Below are 19,720 nucleotides of genomic sequence, written 5' to 3'. Positions count from 1 at the left end.
TGCCCCCTGTGCCCGACGCAGCTGGGAGTGGGGCAGCCGTGGTGCCCCCTGTGCCCGACGCAGCTGGGAGTGGGGCAGCCGTGGTGCCCCCTGTGCCCGACGCAGCTGGGAGTGGGGCAGCCATGGTGCCCCCTGTGCCCGACGCAGCTGGGAGTGGGGCAGCCGTGGTGCCCCCCTGTGCCCAACGCAGCTGGGAGTGGGGCAGCCACGGTGCCTCGGGTCCAGCCCCGAGGAGCTCTGAGAGGCGGAGGCTGAGGCAGGTCCCGGGCACCCGAGCCCCCTGGGCTGGCCCAGGGCTGACAGAACAGGCTAGCGGGCCCTGGGGCCGGCTCCAGGAAAACTCAGATCAGCTGGGAGGCAGTGCCGGCAGGCCCGACGCGCGAGGTGGGAAGGGCCGAGGGCAAAGAAGCAGGAACCACCTGGCGCGAGGCCCAGGAGCTCGGACCTCCCGGGGAGCAGGCAAACAGTACCCCCAGCTGACCTGGGGCCCTTCCAGGTGGACTCAAAACATTCCGCCTTCCCTGGCCAGCCCTAGCCCATTTCTGGTGAACTCTCCCCGCAGGGCATGGTGGAGAGGACCCCCAAGCCCAGGCTGCACTGCCAGAGGGGTCCTCCAGGAAGTCCCCTCTTTCTTCTTAGCCGCCCCCCTCCACGTGTCTTGACGGCTTTAGGCCAGATGTGTGCTGCCCTCTCTCAGGGCGATCACGTGGGCTGAGCTCCTGCAGGGCAAGAGGGCAGGGGGGTGGGTGAGGGCCTGAGGGCGGGAACCCGTCCCAGTGCAGCTGCTTCCCAAGGAGTCCCCCGTACCAGGAGCTGCTCACAAACGTTTCCAGGATACGGACCAAAACCACGTCCCAGAGGCAGGCAGGGAAGCCCCCGAGAGCGCGGTTACGCAAGCCTGAGCCCCAGGAAGTTGGCAGAAAGAACTACAATTACACCCGGAGCTCAAAGAACCCTTTTACGGCTGCTGGCCGAGCAGCAGCAGCTCGGGGCTGGGCATGGCAGTGCTCAGGGGCGCGGTCCACACTCAGCTCCGCCCCACACGAGGACTCAGCCACACTCAGCTTAGCCACACACGGCTCCGTGGGGAACCCTGGGTGGGGCCCCGGCTGGCTGAGACAGGGCTCCTGTCCATTAATTCCACACAAGTTCAATAAGGACCAGTCCCTGGGAAAAGCGCAGGCCGGGCCAGCAGGGCCCCAGAGCACTCGGCCAGCATCATCCTGAGGGGGTCAGCTCTGGCGGGGGCACATCGAGTCTTCAACGGATGGGCTCTCACTGCCCGTGTGTCGCTTCCGTTCCTGAGGCTCCCAAGGTGACGCTTCCCACCAGGTCTGTGGAACGTGGCGTTTCCAACAGAGGGTCCGGGCTCGGCTGTCAGTGCAGGAGCTGCTTCCTTCCCACCTGCACTGGTTGGTGCCCGGTGCCAGGGTGAGCGGCGGGCGGGTCTATGGTTCATGAAGCTGCGTTCCTCCAACTCATCCAGCTCATCTAGTCACTGCCTGTGGCCAGCACAGACACAGCCCCTGTCCTCCCAGGCGGGTCCAGGCACCAAGCTCACCAGAAGCCCTGATACAAGTCCCAGACTTCTTGGGAAAGCTGCCCAGCCACACTGGCTTCTTCCTACGATGCTTCGCCGCACGCCTCAGTGTTTCCTCCGTATGCCTCAGTTTCCTCCGTACACCCCACAGTTTCCTCCGTATGCCTGTTTCCTCCATTCGCCTCAGTTTCTTCCATAAGCCTGTTTCCTCCGTACGCCTCAAGTTTCCTCCGTACCCCTCAGTTTCCTCCATACACCTCACAGTTTCCTCCATACGCCTCAGTTTCCTCCATACGCCTCAGTTTCCTCTGTACACCTCACAGTTTCCTCCATCTGCCCCCCAGTTTTCTCCATACGCCTCCAGTTTGCTTGTTTTGCGCAAATGACTGCCAACAGAACACTTGCAGGTGTGGACAGAGCTCGCGTCTCAAAGTATTTCTAAGATGCTATTTTCAGCAGGTCGCTATAAATGCCTTCTACCCTGAAGCACACAGGGGCTGGGGCTGAGGAAACAAGGACCAGGACCAGGGATTCTGCATCAGCACAGCCACCAGGAGCCGGCCGGGGCCCCATCCCTGACCCTGCCGTGGCCCGGCTGTACCTGGGTGCTGCGTCCGCAGGGCGTCTGGAGATGTCAATGTGGTCACAGCAGGGCCTGGGAGGGGGAGGTCCGGCCTGGACTAGAGAAACGAGGGGCGCGTCCACTTTGCCACTCTGGCCTCAGATGAAGAGGCTCTGGGGGCAGGAGGGAGTCAGACACGTGCAGGGCAGGCGGCCTGTGCAGGGCCCAACCCTCTGGCACCAGAACCTGACCCCTCAGAGGCCCCCACTGTGGAGGGATGCTGTGCGCTGCCACTACAATGTTTGGTTAGAGATTTAAAGTCATTTCAGAAGTGGACACCTGCCCACGTGATGCGAAGGGCTGGGAAACTGGTCCTGACTTTGCCTGGAACGCCCTTTGGAAAGACCTGTGTCCCTGAGGCTGAGGACAGTGAGGCTGAGGCTGCAGGACAGTGAAGTCTGAGGACAGTCGGAGGCTGAGGCGACAGTTGAGCTGATGTGACAGCTGCAGCCCTGAGCGGACAGTGGAGGCCTGAGGACAGTTGAGGCCTGAGGACCCCAGTGAGGCTGAGCGCACAGTGCAGGCTGAGCGACAGTTGAGGCTGGGACAGTGAGCGCTGGGCGACTAGTGAGGCTGGAGCTGACAGTGAGGCTGAGGACAGTGGAGCGCTGGCAGCGCACAGCTGAGGCTGCGGGACCAGGTGAGCGCCTGGAGCTGACAGGTGGGAGCCGGCTGCAGGACAGTGAGGCCTGGAGCGACCAGTGAGGCTGGCCAGCCCGACAGTGAGGCTGCAGCGACAATTTGCAGGCTGGACGGACAGTGAGGCTGAGGGACAGTGGAGGCTGAGACAGTGATGGTCTGAGGACAGGAGGCCTAAGCCGACAGCTGAGGCTGAGCGACAGCTGAGGCTTGCAGCGACAGTGAGGCTGGGGACAGCTGAGGCTGAGTGACAGTGAGGCTGAAGGACAGTGGAGGCTGAGGACAGTGAGGCGCTGAGCGACAGTGAAGCTGAGGACAGTGAGGATGAGGACAGTGAGGCTGGGCGACAGTGAGGATGAGGACAGTGAGGCTGGGGACAGTGAGGCTGAGCGACAGTGAGGCTGAGGGACAGTGAGGCTGAGCGACAGTGAGGATGAGTGACAGTGAGGATGAGGACAGTGAGGCTGAGCGACAGTGAGGCTGAGCGACAATGAGGATGAGCGACAGTGAGGATGAGCAACAGTGAGGATGAGGACAGTGAGGCTGGGGACAGTGAGGCTGAGGACAGTGCCTGCTCCTGCCGGGTGCCCAGCTCTTAAGTGGTCCCCAGTCTCATGCCGCCTACCCCGGGGCCTCCCCCACCTCATTTATTTCGCTGTTGGGAATGTATTGATACCTCTAGGATGCAAGGACGGAACCACATCTGAGGGGCGGACACTCAGCTGGGGCCCAGCAGATGTCTGTGGAATTTCCTCCACACAGCAGGGAAACCAACAGAGACAGAAACCTCTGCAAGCCCCAGAGGGCACCCACTTCCCTGACCCCGCCCACCTCCCTGATGGGCACCCACTTCCCTGACCCCGCCCACCTCCCTGATGGGCACCCACTTCCCTGACCCCGCCCACCTCCCTGATGGGCACCCACTTCTCTGACCCTCACCCCGCAAGCTGGGCCTAGGGAGTCAGTGGTCTGGCTGGTCATGCCCTGGGCGCCGGCGCCTGCAGAGAGTTCAGGAGGTGAAGAGTTTATCTCAGCTCGGCCCATGACTGCGTTGAAGGACAGGAGGGAGCGGCCATGGCTGTGGCTGGAATTTGAAGCCAGTGCTGGCAGCCAGGGCCTTTTCCTGGGTGGTGACAGGCCAGGACCAGGGCCCTCTCCGTTCGAGGGAAGGGCGAGGGGATGCTTCCTGTGGCGGGGGTGGGGTGTAGCCGGGGCTCAGCCACCGCTGCCTGGGCCATAGCCTGTGGGGACCTGACCCTCCTGGGGAAACCCATGGGCCAAAGGAGCTGAGAAATCCAAGCACCAAATGGCCGCTAGGGCAGGACGGCAGTGTTCAGCAGTGGAGAGGCTAGATGTGTCCATGGGAAAGGAAAGAAATGGAAGCAGAGGCTCTTCAGGGGCACCTGGGAATGCAGCCTACACTCTTCCCAGGCCTCCTCCCTCCGTCTACCGTGCTGCCTGGGTCCTGGGACAGCCCGAGGGCCACAGGCTCCCATGCAAGGCCCGCTGGGGGCCGGCTTGTCTGGGGCTGAATTGGGACTCTATGGGGCTATGGCTTTAATTTCACAATAACCGATAACCAGTGAACTGAAGCCAGGACAGCACTGTGAGCACCAAGTCAGAGAATTTTCACGAGGGATTGATGAACAAGAACAGGATGCGAGGCTGCCCCAGCCCCGTCCTCCGGAGGCGCCTTCCAAGGGGAGTGTGAGGCTGCCTGCTGTGGCCCCCAAAGCACCTTCTTCACCGCCAGGTGTCTTTTGAGGCACTCAAACATCAGAGACCCCAGCCATGTGCTCTGGAGGAGAAGCTGAGAGCCCCAGGCCACAGGCAGGGCAGCCTCTGAGGGCCGGCTCAGGGAGAGTGGCCAGAGCTTCTGGCCTGGGGCGGTGGACCCCTTATAAACTGCATGTGTTGCCTCTGGCAGCAACCACAGCAAGAGATTCTCTTCCTATCACACAGGGAACAAACTCAAGGATCTTGACCCTGCCCTCCTCTCCCCAGCTGGCTGCACTCGGGGACGCTGATGCCACAAAGGAAACAATAAACCAAAACAAGATAACTCTATTGGGCGGCGGAAACAGAAATGAACATGTAGCAATCAGTCATCTTCATCCACGCAAGCAAGCGAGGCGACGCCATGAAAAGGACGGTCTTCTTGGCTACAAATAGCCAGAAGTGAACTTGGCAAAGGAAGCGCGGGGCACACAGGAAGAAAAGTGCTCCAAGGGACGGACAGGACGGTGCCGGGGTGAGGAAAGCACAACGCTGTTCAGACAGTCTCCAATATATGAATTGCAAGCCCAGTTAAAAATATCAAAAGGGCTTTTTTAGGTTTTTAAGACTATTTTTTAAAGTTTAGTTGTATTAAAAAATAAGCAAGACAACCAGAGAAAAGACTGAGGAGGGCATAGGAGACCCACCCGTGTGCATGAGGCCAAGTCTAAAGGTGAGGCACCGGGGACGTGAGGATGGAGGCAGGCGAGGCACCGGGCACGTGAGGATGGAGGCAGGCGAGGCACCGGGGACGTGAGGATGGAGGCAGGCGAGGCACCGGGGACGAGACAGACTTCAAATGTGTGGTGCTGGGGCAGGAACTGTGCCTGCAGTCTACATCCCCACCTCGTCTATCATATCAAAAGAAATTACGGCGGATCACAGATGCCTAACAGCAGATAACTGTTTTGTCATCTTGTGGAGAAGCCTAAAGCCCAGGAACTAAGAGAAGATAACAAGTGTGAAAATAGAATTTAAAAGAAGAGATTGGTTTAGCAATCACTAAGATAAACCATGTGTGGCAGGATCTGCTTGTCTCCTCTGAGTGCACAGGAGCCTTTGCCTCATATGCAGACTTTGGGCCCTATGTGGCACCAGGCTATTGCGTGTGGCTGCAGGTCAGGGCGGGCTGGGCCACACGGCAGGGCCACCTCCCAATTCCCACGTTTACACTGAGCATTTCCTCTGTCTGTGGCTCCTGGGCTGGGGTCTGTGATCCAAGTCTGGGAGGCCTAGAGATGCCCACGGACAGCGCATGGGGCTTGGGGAGTGGGACTGAGCCACCTCTGACTCTTTCTGCCGGCTGGGATCCGGTTGCAAAGCCATGCCTGGGAAGAGACTCCTGCCTCTCCCAGGATGACTCTGTACTGCCTCGCCTCTGTTCTCAGCACCCGCAGGGACTCACCAAGGTGGCCTTTCATCTAAAACCAGACACAGGTGACGCCAGGGGACCACAGACCCAGTGCGAGGGGAGCTGTGTGGGTTGTGCCGCAGGTATGTTAAAATTCATACAGGACACCCAAAATAATCACTCTTATTTGATGATAATTTTAAAATAACAAAAAAGACTTGTGGCAAGCTGAAAAAATGTTTGATAACTTTACTACCAATGGCTAATTTGCAAACGCCTACAAATTGAGAAAAATGGGCAAAAAATATAAACAACAGTTTACAGGAAAAGAAATACAGTTTTTTTGTTTTGTTTTGTTTTGTTTTGAGACAGAGTCTCGCTCTGTCGCCCGGGCTGGAGTACAGTGGCCGGATCTCAGCTCACTGCAAGTTCCGCCTCCTGGGTTTACGCCATTCTCCTGCCTCAGCCTCCCGAGTAGCTGGGACTACAGGCGCCCACCACTTCGCCCGGCTAGTTTTTTGTATTTTAGTAGAGATGGGGTTTCACCGTGTTAGCCAGGATGGTCTCGATCTCCTGACCTCGTGATCCGCCCGTCTCGGCCTCCCAAAGTGCTGGGATTACAGGCTTGAGCCACCACACCCGGCTGAAATACACAGTTTTTAAACCTAGGAAGTACAGCTTTACTCATTAGTTAAAAAACAAAACAAAACAAAAACCTGAAATGACTGATGTCATTTCTCACCTGTTACATTGGAAGAGATCAAAAGTTTAAAAAAGCAGTTCATTCTCCCCTGCAGGGGCGGCGGCTGAGGCCTGTATCCAAAGGAAACATGAGGACTGCCTCTGCAATTCCATCCTTGGGAACGCATCCCGCAGACGCACTCAGACGTGTGGGAGGTGACAGGTGCACGAGGATGTCTCGCCAGTTTTGTTTATAACGATGGAAATTGGAAATAAACTGGACGTCAGCCAACACGCATGGGCTAAGCCCGTGTGATGGCACCAGCTGGAAATGCCAGCGTGAAGGTGAGACAGACGCAAAGAGAGGGTCTCCTGCACAGACAGAGTCGCAGAGGCACGGGACAGACCGCGTGTGCTAAGCTGCCGTGCATGTGAAGAGTGGAAGGCCGCTCACGCATGTTTACGTGTCTAAGCACAAGATTCTTGGAACTGTAACTACAGTGGTGTCTGACTGGATGACTCAGAGGCGGGCATGGGCTTCCGCATCACACCCTGTGAAGTGTTTACATTTTGTTCCGTGTGCATTTATTGCCTATTGCTAAAACGTCAAAATTTAGTTGTTTAAAAAAGAAAGTTTGGTGAAAAGGGAGCAGGCCTCAGGAAAAGACCACAGCTCTTTAAAAGACAGAACTTGGACACAGGAAGGGGAACATCACACACCGGAGCGTATCGTGGGGTGGGGGAGGAGGGAGGGGGTACCATTAGGAGATATACCTAATGTAAATGACGAGTTAATGGGTGCAGCACACCAACATGGCACATGTATACATATATAACAAACCTGCACGTTGTGCACATGTATCCTGGAACTTAAAATATAAAGAAAAATTTTTAAAAAATAAAAAGAAAATAAAACCAAAAAAAAAGAAAGGAATCTGATAACCAAACCTAAAGAAAACCAAAAAACCAAAAAAACAACAGAACTATTCAGGGCCCTCCACAAACCACAGCCAAGCCTAAAGTCATCCAAACCCACAGTGCTCCCAGGAAAGGAGGCTGACTTACTCTGCACGCAGGTGGCGAAGCCTGGGTTTTTGGTGTACGGAGACCCATACTTGTTGATGCAGTCTGCAGGAAGAAAGGGAATGGATGTCAGTCATCCTTACGAGACCGGACGGACTGCAGAGCCTCTGCTTCTGAGAAGCTCTGGAGAGGCAGTTACTCTCCTTACCTGGGGTGCTATCATCCTCCAGAAACAATGCCGCTTAGCTTGTGTTCATACAAAACATTTTAGCCCCAACCCCGACAAACAGAGAACCGCCTCCAGCAACTCAGCGGAGCTGGGCACCCACACTTGTCAAGTGCTTAAAGCACCGCCCGCAGTTTCGAGGGGGTTCCTCCTGCCGTACGGGAGAATCACCGGGAATGTTCACTAAGTTTCCTGACAGTACTCAGAAAGCTAAACTTCATTTTCAAGTTGACCCCTGTTGGGAAACGTTGTCCTTAACTGGAAAGCCAGTCTGCTTTGGAGAAAGCCCCTCCGTGCTCTCTGGCTGGCTGGACACAGCTTGACAGTGGATATCCCGCTAGGGTGGCCAGGGGGAGGTGAGGCCTGGCATGTGCACATCCAGGGATGGCCCGAGACGGAGACTGTGTGGAACGGTGAGGGGCCTCGACCTGGCCCTTCAGTGGGTTACTGTTGCTTATGCAGGTGCAGAAAGGATGGACGGACAGCGGAAGGCCTCCTGCGGGTATGCCGTGGACAGCTGGCCATCCCCTGCTTCAGAACTCAGTCCCAGCACACCCAGGCTGGCGCCTGGACTTCCCGGGCCAGTTCCAGACCCACTGTGTGTGTTCCAGATATGGACCCAGGGAAGGACCCTTTATGAGGACATTTACTAAAATGCACTTTGCAACATTAAAAAGGAAGACCCTGGAATACATTTCTCTCCTTCTAAGTGAAATGCACTCAAGGAGCTCTGAGATGGTGTCAGTTAAACAGGCTGACCCGGGGTCTCCGGGCTTCCCTTTCTTGCTGTCCTCCCTTCTCAAGTGTACACTGGGGGTCTCCGGAGGCCGCCCCGCATGCCCCAGCTGCTCTGATGGCTGAGATAACATCTGTGCATTCCTGTTCTTCAAATTAAACAGAAACACTATTCAGTGTTCTCGGTTTTAACTAAGAATACGGTAAATATCAGTCCGTACAGCCCACATGAACATGGACCCCTTTGGGGTCCTCAGTGACTTCAGAAGTGTTTAGTGCTGAGATCAGAAAACTGGAAGACCAAATCCATTACATGTCCTGACAAGGAGCTGAGCCTGGCGTCAACTCAGAGAAGGGGTTTGCAGATAACGGCATTCGCCTGAGGTTCCACTAACACGGAATAAAGCTGTGGTATAAAATAAACAGAGAATCTTGTGTTTCTGACCTGCAAGTTCCGGACAGTTCCACGTGCACCATGTGATTAAGAATCTTCCTTCCAAGAGTTACGTGGTGAGGAGATGCCTCCAGCATGAAACGCATACCCCCAACTATGCCTCCACCACAACCAGAGTGGAGAAGTAATTGAGACTTACCTAAGTATCTTGGGTAAAAATAGTCCTGTGGAAAAAGAGAGAGAAAAGGCAAGCATTGACTGGCAAGCTACAAAGGTCTCTAAGCAACATAAGCATCCGCCGGTTAATCAGAGGCTGCTCCAGGGCGGCCGCCCCACCCAGGGAACCGAGGGGAAGTGACTGGGGAAGCTGCCGTGCTGCCGACTTGGCTTCTGCAGACGGGCGCTTATGAAGCCATCAGCACAACTGCGGTGAGACCAACAAGCAAAGGCAGGGCCATTTCCAGCTGCGTGGGAAGCACCACCCGGTGTGTCCAGCGGAGAGGCCTGTCCAGGAGAACAAGAACGCCTCCAAGTAAAACCCCAATCTTAGTTCCCTGTTGATATCAGGGTCTCTAGAACCCAAAGACCTTAGTTCCCTGTTGACACAAAGGTCTCTCAAAACCCCAAAGACCTTTCTTTTGGCACACGGGCATTGATTTACACTTATTGTATTGGTGAAACAAAATTGGTATTGGATGAGGCATGGAGGCTGCAACGAAGGGTCTTCTTATCCACGAAAGCACGCTGACGAGGTCCACATTCGACACAAGTGAGCTGCCGAGTCCTGGAACCACCTGCCCGTCACTTGGCCAGCAGAGGCCAGCCGGAAACTTCTTCAGGATCCTTCCGCCATGGCCCACAGATTCTAGGGCCACAGCCTGGTTAAAGCAGCCTCCAATCTCCAGCTTAGGATCAACCATGCCAGCAGTTTGGCCCTAAATGCTCTAAACCAAGAGACCACAGTCATGGCAGAATAGTCCCAGCAGCCTCTCCATGCTGGCTATAAGTCAGCATTTTACACTATTTTATGAAACCCTCACAAACAACATCCAGGAAGGTCTTTTTAATCCCATTATCAAGAATGAGGAAACCTGGCTTCAGGATGGTGTGGGATTCGCCTGGGGGCACGAGGTTCAGGATTAGCAGGCACTGGTAGCATTTTGCAGAGTGGCGGGCAGAGGCGGTACCCAGCGCCATCTGCAATGCGCCTCTGGCTTCATGTGCTGGCTCTGCACCGCTTTTCTGCCTCCTTCCCACCTCTTTCCCACACTTGCTGGCCTCGCCACACCTTTTGTGGGAAGAGCCTGGAGGGCCCCACCCCAGTCCCGCCAACACCTTCCTGAGGCCTGCTTGGATGTGTTTTCACAAAGTTGTGTTCCAGGAGAGATGGAACACAAAATCTTACTCCCTTAAGAGAAAGGAAGGGTCAGGGTGAGCTGGTGTTCAGCTCATGTGTCTGTTGGAGGGCGGCCGCCCTGGAGGTCAGGAGGGCCACAGGCCTGGCACACACACCCTCATGCCTGCCCTCATTTCTCTCACTTCCAATTTTAGTCATGGCAAACTCCAAGAAAAGGGGTGACCAGCAACACGAGTGAGCCCTGGTGGAGGTCTGGGGCAGCAACAGGTTCCTCGGCTTGGAAGGAGAAGGGAAGTGATGGGGCTTTGTCTCAAAGCGGGAGGCTCTGGCTCTGAAATAAAAGACTTAGGAGGGATGCAAAAGGTGTCCTTTCAGGTTTAGGAAGCCAGGGATTGAAAACAGCTAAGAACCAGTGAGCAAACGGCCTAACTATACACAAATGCTTCTTTACCACAGCTTGACAGCAAGTGTGTCCTATATTTCAAAATCAAGACTAGTCATACTACTTAATGTGTAATCTGTATTAATACCAAGTTTTATTGTTGCAAAAAGGCATTATTCATGGAAAACTTATGCCAATCTCCTCTCAGTCAGCCATACCTATGGGAATGGGGTTTCTGAAACCACAGGGTTATAACCCTGGGCAGTGTATTCCAATTTGCATGCTTGATTATTTGAGGCGGTAATGGAGGCAGAAAGGATGTACCAGTTCCACCTGTGATCCAGGGGAAAGACGGTTCAATCCTGAGCAAGAGTAAAGCTTCGACAAATAAACCTAAAAATGCTACACGCTCCCAAGAGAAAGGGACACTTTACGTCGTCCTCAGGACATTCTGGCCAAAGATGTAAGACCCAGAAATGGCTGTGAGTAAAGGCACCCGGATAAGCTCCCTGACCTGCAGAACCAAACACAGAGCACTTTGTTCTCAAAACCCTCCCGCTCCTGTCTGCACTACAAGTTGTTCAGGTGCATAAACCTTGGCCTGAAGCACTGCATTCGCCGACTCTCCAGAGCAGCACCCCCAGGAGTCCCCATGGAGCAGAGGCCGCCACTCAGGAGGCTGAGATTTAGAACCAGGAGCTCCTTACATACACACTGACTCTCTTTCTTTTCGACCTAGGAAGAGCGAGACCTGTGGTAATGGGTTGGTGTGCTGGGGTTAGGTGAGGGCAACAGTGGGAAGAAGCTGGGATTCCCAGGCTGGAAATAGCACCATTTGGCCCCTGGAAATCCTCTCCCTAGGGATCTGATTCTGTTTTATTCAAATAGCTACAGACAAAAATAAGCGAGCAAACCACTGCACTGTCAGCTGAAGCTTCAAGAGGAAAAAGACAACATCTACCTGCCCAGCATCGAGCCTGGTACTGACTGTCCCCCAGAGGCCTCAGGAGCCATCACCAAACACGTGGATGGATGACAGATGAACAGTGGATGAGTGCATGAAAGAATGGATGGGTGAATAAATGAGTGGATGGGCGGAGAGATGCATGAATGAGTGGGTGGATGGATGGATGAGTGACTGGATGAATGAGTGAACAGATGGATGGATAGATGGATAGATGCATGGATAGATGCATGTATTGACAAATGCACAGATAGATGAATGAATGGATGCATGACTGAATGGATGGATGAGGGAATGGGTGGATAGATTAGTGCGTAGGATGGATGAGTGAGCAGACAGATGCATGGATGGATGAGTGAGTGGATGAATGAATGAATGAATGAATGAATCAGTGGATGAATGCGTGGATGGGAATGAATGAATGGATGAGTGAGTGGATAGAGACTGATGAATGAACGAATGAGTGGATGGATGAGTGCGTGGATGAAAGAGTGAATGAGTGGATGGCTGAGTAAATGAATGGAGATGTACGGATAAATGAATGAGATGATGGATGACTGAGTGGGTGAATGAATAAATGAGTAGATAGATGGGTGAGTGGATGGATGGATGGATGGATGAATGAATAAAATAATGAGTGAATAGATGGATGAGTGGGTGGGTGAATGAATGAGTGGGTGGATGAGTGAGTGAATGGATGAATGAATGAAAGAGTGAGTGGGTAGATGAATGGATGAGTGAGTGAGTGGGTGGATGGGTGAGTGGATGGATAGATGAATGAATGAATGAGAGGGTGGATGAGAGAGTGGGTAGATGAATAAATGAATGAAAGAATAGGTGGGTGAATGAGTGGGTGGGTGAATGGATGAGTGAATGGGTGGAGGTGTGTGTGGATAGATGAGTGAATGAATGAGTGGGTGGATGGGTGACTGGATGGATGGAGATGGATGAATAAATGAAGGAAGGAGTGGATGGATGGATGAGTGAGTGGCCGGATAGTTGAATAAATGGGTGGATGGATGGATGGATGAGCGAGTGGATGGATAGCTGAATGAATGGGTGGATGGATGGGTGACTGGATGGATGAAGATGGATGAATAAATGAAGGAAAGAGTGGATGGGTGGATGAGTGGATAGATGAGCGAATGAATGAGTGGGTGGATGGTGAATGAATGAATGAGTGGGTGGATGGGTGAATGAATGAATGAGTGGGTGGATGGGTGAATGAATGAATGAGTGGGTGGATGGGTGAATGAGTGGGTGAATGGGTGGATAGATGAGTGAATGAATGAGTGGGTGGATGGGTGAGTGAATGAGTGGGTGGATAGATGAGTGAGTGAATGAGTGGGTGGATGGGTGGATGAGTGAATGAGTGGGTGGATGAGTGAATGAGTGGGTGGATGAGTGAATGAGTGGGTGGATGGCTGAATGAATGAGTGGGTGGATGGGTGAGTGAATGAATGAGTGGGTGGGTGGGTGAATGAATGAGTGGGTGGGTGGATGGGTGAGTGAATGAGTGGGTGGATGGGTGAGTGAATGAGTGGGTGGATGGGTGAATGAATGAATGGGTGGGTGAATAAATGAGTGGGTGGGTGGATGAGTGAATGAGTGGGTGGATAAGTGAATGAGTGGGTGGATGGCTGAATGAATGAATGAGTGGGTGGATGGGTGAGTGAATGAGTGGGTGGATGGGTGAGTGAATGAGTGGGTGGATGGGTGAGTGAATGAGTGGGTGGATGGGTGAATGAATGAATGGGTGGGTGAATGAATGAGTGGGTGGGTGGATGAGTGAATGAGTGGGTGGATAAGTGAATGAGTGGGTGGATGGCTGAATGAATGAATGAGTGGGTGGATGGGTGAGTGAATGAGTGGGTGGATGGGTGAGTGAATGAGTGGGTGGATGGGTGAGTGAATGAGTGGGTGGATGGGTGAGTGAATGAGTGGGTGGATGGGTGAGTGAATGAGTGGGTGGATGGGTGAGTGAATGAGTGGGTGGATGGGTGAGTGAATGAGTGGGTGGATGGGTGAATGAATGAATGGGTGGGTGAATGAATGAATGAGTGGGTGGATGGGTGAGTGAATGAGTGGGTGGATGGGTGAGTGAATGAGTGGGTGGATGGGTGAATGAATGAGTGGGTGGGTGAATGAATGAGTGGGTGGGTGAATGAATAAGTGGGTGGGTGAGTGAATGAATGAATGAGTGGGTGGATGGGTGGGTGAATGAATGAGTGGGTGGATGGGTGAATGAATGAGTGGGTGGATGGGTGAATGAATGAGTGGGTGGATGGGTGAATGAATGAGTGGGTGGATGGGTGAGTGGGTGGATGGGTGAGTGAATGAGTGGGTGGGTGGGTGGGTGAATGAGTGGGTGGATGGGTGAATGAATGAGTGGGTGAATGGGTGAATGAATGGATGAGTGAATGAGTGGGTGGATGGGTGAAAGAATGAATGAATGGGTGGGTGGGTGACTGAATGAATGGGTGGGTGGGTGACTGAATGAATGGGTAGGTGGGTGAATGAATGGGTGGGTGGGTGAATGAATAAATGAGTGGGCAGGTGCAAGGTCCTGCAGTTTTCACTCCAACAAAGCACTGAATGCTAGTTTCACTTAAATCATGGGTAAGTACTTGGAAGAAAAGTGGAAATCAATGCTCCCAGTCTGTTTACTTTAATAATAGGGAAGTGTTTGTGCTATAATTCCTCAAGTTTACAAACCCCACGTGATTTTAAAATTTACATCCTTGTTATTACCTGACATCTGCCAGACCCGCACTTCCAGGTGGCAAATGCGGTGCCCATTGCACGGAGGACGCAGCCATTAGGTCTCTCGGAGGTTTGTGCACTTTGCTGTTCCTGGCAGGGACAACTCAGAGGGCAGCAACCTCCTGGTTAGCACAGGGCCCTGTCCCCGGGTGAAGCAGGGCAGGTGTTCGGCCCGCGTTCCCGAGGCTCTGGGGCAACTGCAAGCGGCCCAGGATGGCCGTGAATGCGGCCCAACATAAATTCATAAACTTTCTTAAAACATGAGATTTAGGCACAGACCTTCTTTTTAGCTCATCAGCTGTTAGTGTTAATTCTATGTGTGGCCCAAGACAATTCTTCTTCTTCCAATGTGGCCCACGGAAGCTAAAAGATTGGACGTCCCTGTGCTAGGGGGTTCCGGGGCCGTCGAGGCTGGGAGCCCTGTCTGCAGAACATCCCGGTGTAAACAGTGGAGCAGGTGCCTCCTCTGACGCCCCCGACGGCGCCTGTTGCCTTTCAGTTTCGTAAGTATGGAGGAAACAACCTGAAGCAGCTTGGAGGGAGCTGAGCCCCAGGACACGAGCTTGGTCTGGCCGGGGTCTAACATGAGGCCCCAAACTTGCTATAAAACTACAGAAAGCGTCTGATAAGTGGATGCCGCCTCCAGACCCTGGCGTCGCCTCTGCTGCCTTTGATCTGCTCAGCAGAGCAGTGGGTGCTGGCAGAACCCACGGGAATCGGTGCAGTGTCACAAAGACGCAAGCCCACCACCGCCCCTGCCCAGCCAACCACCAGACCCAGGTCTCCCCGGCTCAAAGCCACCCATAGGGCAAAAGTCAAGCATGGCAGGGAGCTGCACATGGGGTCCCCAGGATGGGTGGGCCTCGGGGACCAGGCTGTACTTGGCCGCCCGTGCGGCAACCCTACCAGCAGGGCACTGTGGTTCTCAGGTCTCAACCCCCAAATGACCTTTGACCTGGGGACAGGCTTCCTCACCCAGAGCTGTGGTTCCGAACAAGGTGGGGTGACCTCCCCACACCGCCGCAGGAACCAGGTAGGACTCAGCATGTGAACAGACCCTCCAAGGGGCCGGGGGGTTCTGCCCCTGGGCCTGCCCTGGGGCCCCTGCCTACCCGCCTGCAGCTTGGTGAGGGTTTCCAGTGGTCTCTCGATCAAACTAGACCCTGGGAGGGCCCATTCACTTTTTAAAACTGGCCAAAACCTACATACGGTGATGGCACCCAACGCAGCGCGTTAACGAGACAGGAAACACTTTTGGACGCAAAGTGCACTGAATTGGAAGCACCTCACACAGGTAAAATCAGTTTGGAAGGTTCCAGAATACTTCCTAAATGCCTTCATCTCTGAATACACTTGAACTCCTTGGGGCCCAGCAAGGTCTCTGCCTGGTGGAGGGGGGCGGCCGGGGATTCAGGGCACAGCCCGACGTGACGCTCACTCATCCTTGGGCCACGGTCCCCACAGAGCTGCAGTGAGGATCAGAGGTCAGTGAACGTGGAGAACCCTCTGCAAACACCCAGTGTCAGTCCTGCATAAATCTTTTCGTGTGAGCGTCATCTGCATTCACACAGCAAATAGTGGTTATTTTTCAGAGTGTGCTAAGAATGCATTACTCTCTTTAGCAAATAACATCCATAAATTTTGTTTCTAAACACCTTTATCTTACTTGACAAGTGGGCTAACACTGCTGAGCGCAGGGACTGTTTATCAACACCATAACTTTGTCTGATATTTTCCACGGGAAACGGTCACAAGAATTCACTAACCCTTTGACCATAATGTTGTCTTCCAAGAACTCGACTTCCATGAGAAAACTCAGAGTAACACCCACAGGAACTGCCCTTGGGGAGCCTTCCTTTCTCAGCATTTGCAGAGCCTCTGAAGAGCCGCCGTCTTACAGACCCTTGGCCTGGCAGCCCGGCTCTATTCATGTTCTTCTAGCTTGGGAAGTGTAAAATCCTTTCCTTCCTTCCGAATTCGTTTCCTAAGTCTTCACACCCGCAGTGGCCTGTTGCCCTGAGCAGAGTGGAAGTGCTGACCCACTGCCCACAGGAGGCAGCGCCCACAGCCCCCGGCCCAGAGGACCCCAGGCTGACCTGGAGGGAGACGGGCCCCAGGAAAGTACAGTCAGTACACCCGGCATGCCCATCCGCACCCAGGGTCAGCAGTGACAGGCGCCTCTGCCCTCCTCGAAGCTCACGCCCAGGTGCACCCTCCCTTGCTGGGAGCCCTCTTCCTGGAAGCTCACCCTGGGTGTGACTGCCAGGTCAGCTGTGGGTGCTGGGAACAGCCTCTGTAGCTGACTGCACAGCTGTGAGCACCCCTCCTTGCCCCACAGCGCGGACATGGTGCCTGAACCGGTGGGTAACTAAGCTCTTCTCACAGAAGCCCCAAGACACACACCACTGTATCTCACAGGCTTCGTGGCAGACGAGACAGAGGAGCTCCAGTGGCTCCCAGCAGCTGCATGGCAGTAATGCTGAGACTCACTCTGCCCGTCTCTGCCCCAGACACACAGCACACTCCCGACAGCCCCCAGCAGGGTGCCCCATGGCGCACAACATTCAGCATATGAGCGTGAATGCAGTGAAGGAACAGAGCCGCAGCCCCCACAGGCCCTTGGCCAGCAAGGGGTCTCAGCAAGGAAGGCCTGCTGCCTTTCAGGGCAAGCCCCACCAAGGGCTGCCTACTCTTAAGTGCAGAGCAGTGACTGTCTCTGGCCATTTGGTAGCATCCTTGGGGGCCCCAAGAGAAGCCAGTCAGGAAGCCACATAGCTGTCGGATGGGAGGGATGCTGGCCACAAGAAACACTACCAGGAGAGAGGCCCGGGACAGCCACTGTCTGCACGTGGTGGGGAGAAGGGAGCCTGGGGAAGCGCTGACTAAAGAGAGGCCAGTCTGCGGGGGAACAGAGGGCGTGGAAGAGGAAGGAAGAGAACTCCTCTGTGCCCACTCCGACCCCAGGGGCATCGCTGTCCTGGGAGCAGCCTCGTGCCCACAACAGCTGCCGTGGGGAGGAAGTGGGATGTCTCACTGCAAATGCTTTGGGAAAAACAAGATGGTGTACTTTCTGATCACATAAAACAGCAAAATAAAACAGTCGTGAGCACATGGCCAGTGATTCTGCAGTTAGAACCGTGTGGGCTTCGTCCCTACCTCCGGTGAGGGCATCTCCTGCACACGGTACCCACGCTTCAGGTCACACACACGTGTTTTGGACCCAAGTTCGCCTTAAGAGTTGTCGATCGCTCCAAGAAAACGTGCTAACCTTGGAGTCTGGGGCCTGGGCTTCCCTCTGAGTCTTCCCCACAAAAAACGAACTGGGACCAGTCCTTCAATAAACTACCAGCCTCTGTTCTCGGAAGCACAGGAGGGGAGGACGCCTGGGTCTTGCCAGCCACCACGTTCTATGATCCCAGGACAAATACGATTGCAAAGTTCGTGTTTGTTCCTGGCTTACAAAGGGGAGGTTTATTCATGGCCTCTCGGGATCCAACGGCAGCTGCTCCATGGGACGCTGGACAGCTCAGTTCCCTCGAAAGGGCGGCTGCACCGTCAAGCCTGACTCAGCCCAAAGATCCAACCCACAGGGTCCTGGCAGGGACAGCTGTGCCCTGGACGCTGGCAGGCCACTGCCACTTCTGCACTGGGAGTCACGCCCCGGCCTCTCCCACTGGGCTCCTGGCCTGAGCTCTGCCCAGCTGGTGTAAGGACAGTAAAGGCAACCAGATGCCCTGACTGCGACCACCACTAACAGTCGCCAAGCGCGCACACAAGCACAAATCACAGACGCCCTGGCAGCTGCCTGAGGGACAGGCTTCTCCTCCAGCTTTATCCAAGTTGAGCTGGTCTTCAGGCAGATGACCAGGCCCAGGCCCCAAAGCCACCTGGGGTGCTCTGAGGATGGGTTAGACTTAAAGGTCACTTGGACTTCTCCAGTGGCCAGGACACACGTCTCTAGTGGACTGGTTACCTTCCACATTGTGAGGGACTGGCCAGGCCTGCAGGTTGGTGCCTTCCTCTGGCCTCATTGAGCAGCAACACTCAAGTTCAAACACAAAACCACCATTTATGGTGGAGCCATGGGCTCTGTAGCCCAGCATGACGCACCTGCAGGCCGTGTTCATGAGACTCACACTCCGAGCCACTGACACTCACCCAGCTCCCCGCAGCCGCCCTGTGCTTTATGCACCCACACCAGCACCACTGAGCCCTCACGTGGGTGCCAGTACACTCACAGTCGCCTGCACACAGAGGAGCACACAGCTGGGTCAGGGGTGCTGCTGCGTCCTGCTCTCCCCCAGTCCCGGTGAGCACAGGAGTTAATGACAGAGTGTGGGGCTCAAATGCCCAGGACACGCTGTAGCCCTCCACAGGCTTCTCAGCCTCTCAGGGCCTCAGTTTCCACATCTGTAAAATGGCTCAGTGACAGCTGCTACACGTTGTTGTGAAGACGTAACAACTTCACATATGGAGACCCCGAGAACAGCGCTCTCGGGAAGACCCATGTACAATACATCTTTCAGACTAACAGACGAGCTGAGCGACGGATCTGAGAACGGGAGTGACCGTGCTCTTCACAGGACAGTTTCGTCATCTGCTGCTATTCAGTTGTCCGGGTTGAAATAAACGGAAAGCCAGCCTGCCTGTAAACACTGTCATGCATTTCCCACAAGTGTAAAAAGGAAATGAACTGTATCTTCCAGGTGTGGTGGGAAGGGTCCAGGCACACCCAAAGCCCACTGCGCCTCCCTGAGAGCTCCTGCGTCCAGGCTGCCCTCATGTGGAGTGGGCAGGAATGCCAAACTGCAGCCCTCTCTGCTTCTGCAGGGATGGTCAACTTAGCAATTCTGAGAAGAATCAATGTCGACTCAGAGAGTGGCTTTACTGTACTGTGGACAGTCGGTCCTGGATGGGAGCCGGTCCCAGCCTGGCCAAACGTTGGGGCTTTGTATGCTGAGAATCCGGCCACTGCAGTGACCGGCCCAGGCTCTCTGAGTGCTGGCTGGGTCAAGCTGTGTGTTTTCCATGGAGCCCCAAGTTCCAAGGGGAGGTCGTCACAAAACTGGGTCTAGCAGGTTTGTGGACAGATGTGGAGAAAATGTATTTTCTTATCATAGGTACTAACACTGGAAAGATAAAAATTTTACCTATAATTTGAAAACAGAGCCCAAGAAAACTAGTAGAACATTAATGAGGCTCAATATATTTTACTATTTCATTTGAATATTATACTTTTAATCAACACCAGTCAGAGCAGACAGTGC

The 19,720-nt window shown here is 54.3% G+C and overlaps 1 protein-coding gene, 1 long non-coding RNA gene and 1 pseudogene across 3 annotated transcripts in view; 1 reads left to right on the top strand and 2 right to left on the bottom strand.

The window, feature by feature from the left end:
• GAS6 (growth arrest specific 6) overlaps window positions 1-19,720 on the bottom strand; it is a gene marked incomplete at its 5' end in the record, with an annotated part of 46,637 nt that overhangs the window by 19,036 nt on the left and 7,881 nt on the right. The window contains 9 exons of the mRNA XM_017861765.1: window positions 4-296; window positions 808-926; window positions 3,741-3,885; window positions 5,946-5,998; window positions 6,508-6,593; window positions 6,671-6,741; window positions 7,451-7,478; window positions 7,675-7,737; window positions 9,187-9,211. Coding sequence (XP_017717254.1) covers window positions 4-296; window positions 808-926; window positions 3,741-3,885; window positions 5,946-5,998; window positions 6,508-6,593; window positions 6,671-6,741; window positions 7,451-7,478; window positions 7,675-7,737; window positions 9,187-9,211 — 883 coding nt within the window. The remainder of the gene's footprint in view (window positions 1-3; window positions 297-807; window positions 927-3,740; window positions 3,886-5,945; window positions 5,999-6,507; window positions 6,594-6,670; window positions 6,742-7,450; window positions 7,479-7,674; window positions 7,738-9,186; window positions 9,212-19,720) is intronic.
• Window positions 1,952-3,534, bottom strand: LOC108521832 (uncharacterized). Its single transcript, XR_001883293.1, has 3 exons — window positions 3,478-3,534; window positions 2,142-2,220; window positions 1,952-2,043 (listed from the first exon to the last, which is right to left on the bottom strand). It is a non-coding gene; the product is annotated as an uncharacterized LOC108521832 (long non-coding RNA).
• Window positions 2,042-3,722, top strand: LOC108521831 (uncharacterized; annotated as a pseudogene). The gene is made up of 2 exons (XR_001883292.1): window positions 2,042-2,531; window positions 3,359-3,722. The product of XR_001883292.1 is annotated as an uncharacterized LOC108521831 (transcript).

The sequence above is a fragment of the Rhinopithecus bieti genome, unplaced genomic scaffold, assembly GCF_001698545.2.
Source record: "Rhinopithecus bieti isolate Rb0 unplaced genomic scaffold, ASM169854v2 scaffold_62034, whole genome shotgun sequence".
In the NCBI taxonomy this organism is placed as follows: Eukaryota; Metazoa; Chordata; class Mammalia; order Primates; family Cercopithecidae; genus Rhinopithecus; species Rhinopithecus bieti.
Note: the sequence above shows the minus strand (reverse complement) of the source record. Positions and strands in the feature narration are given on the sequence as shown.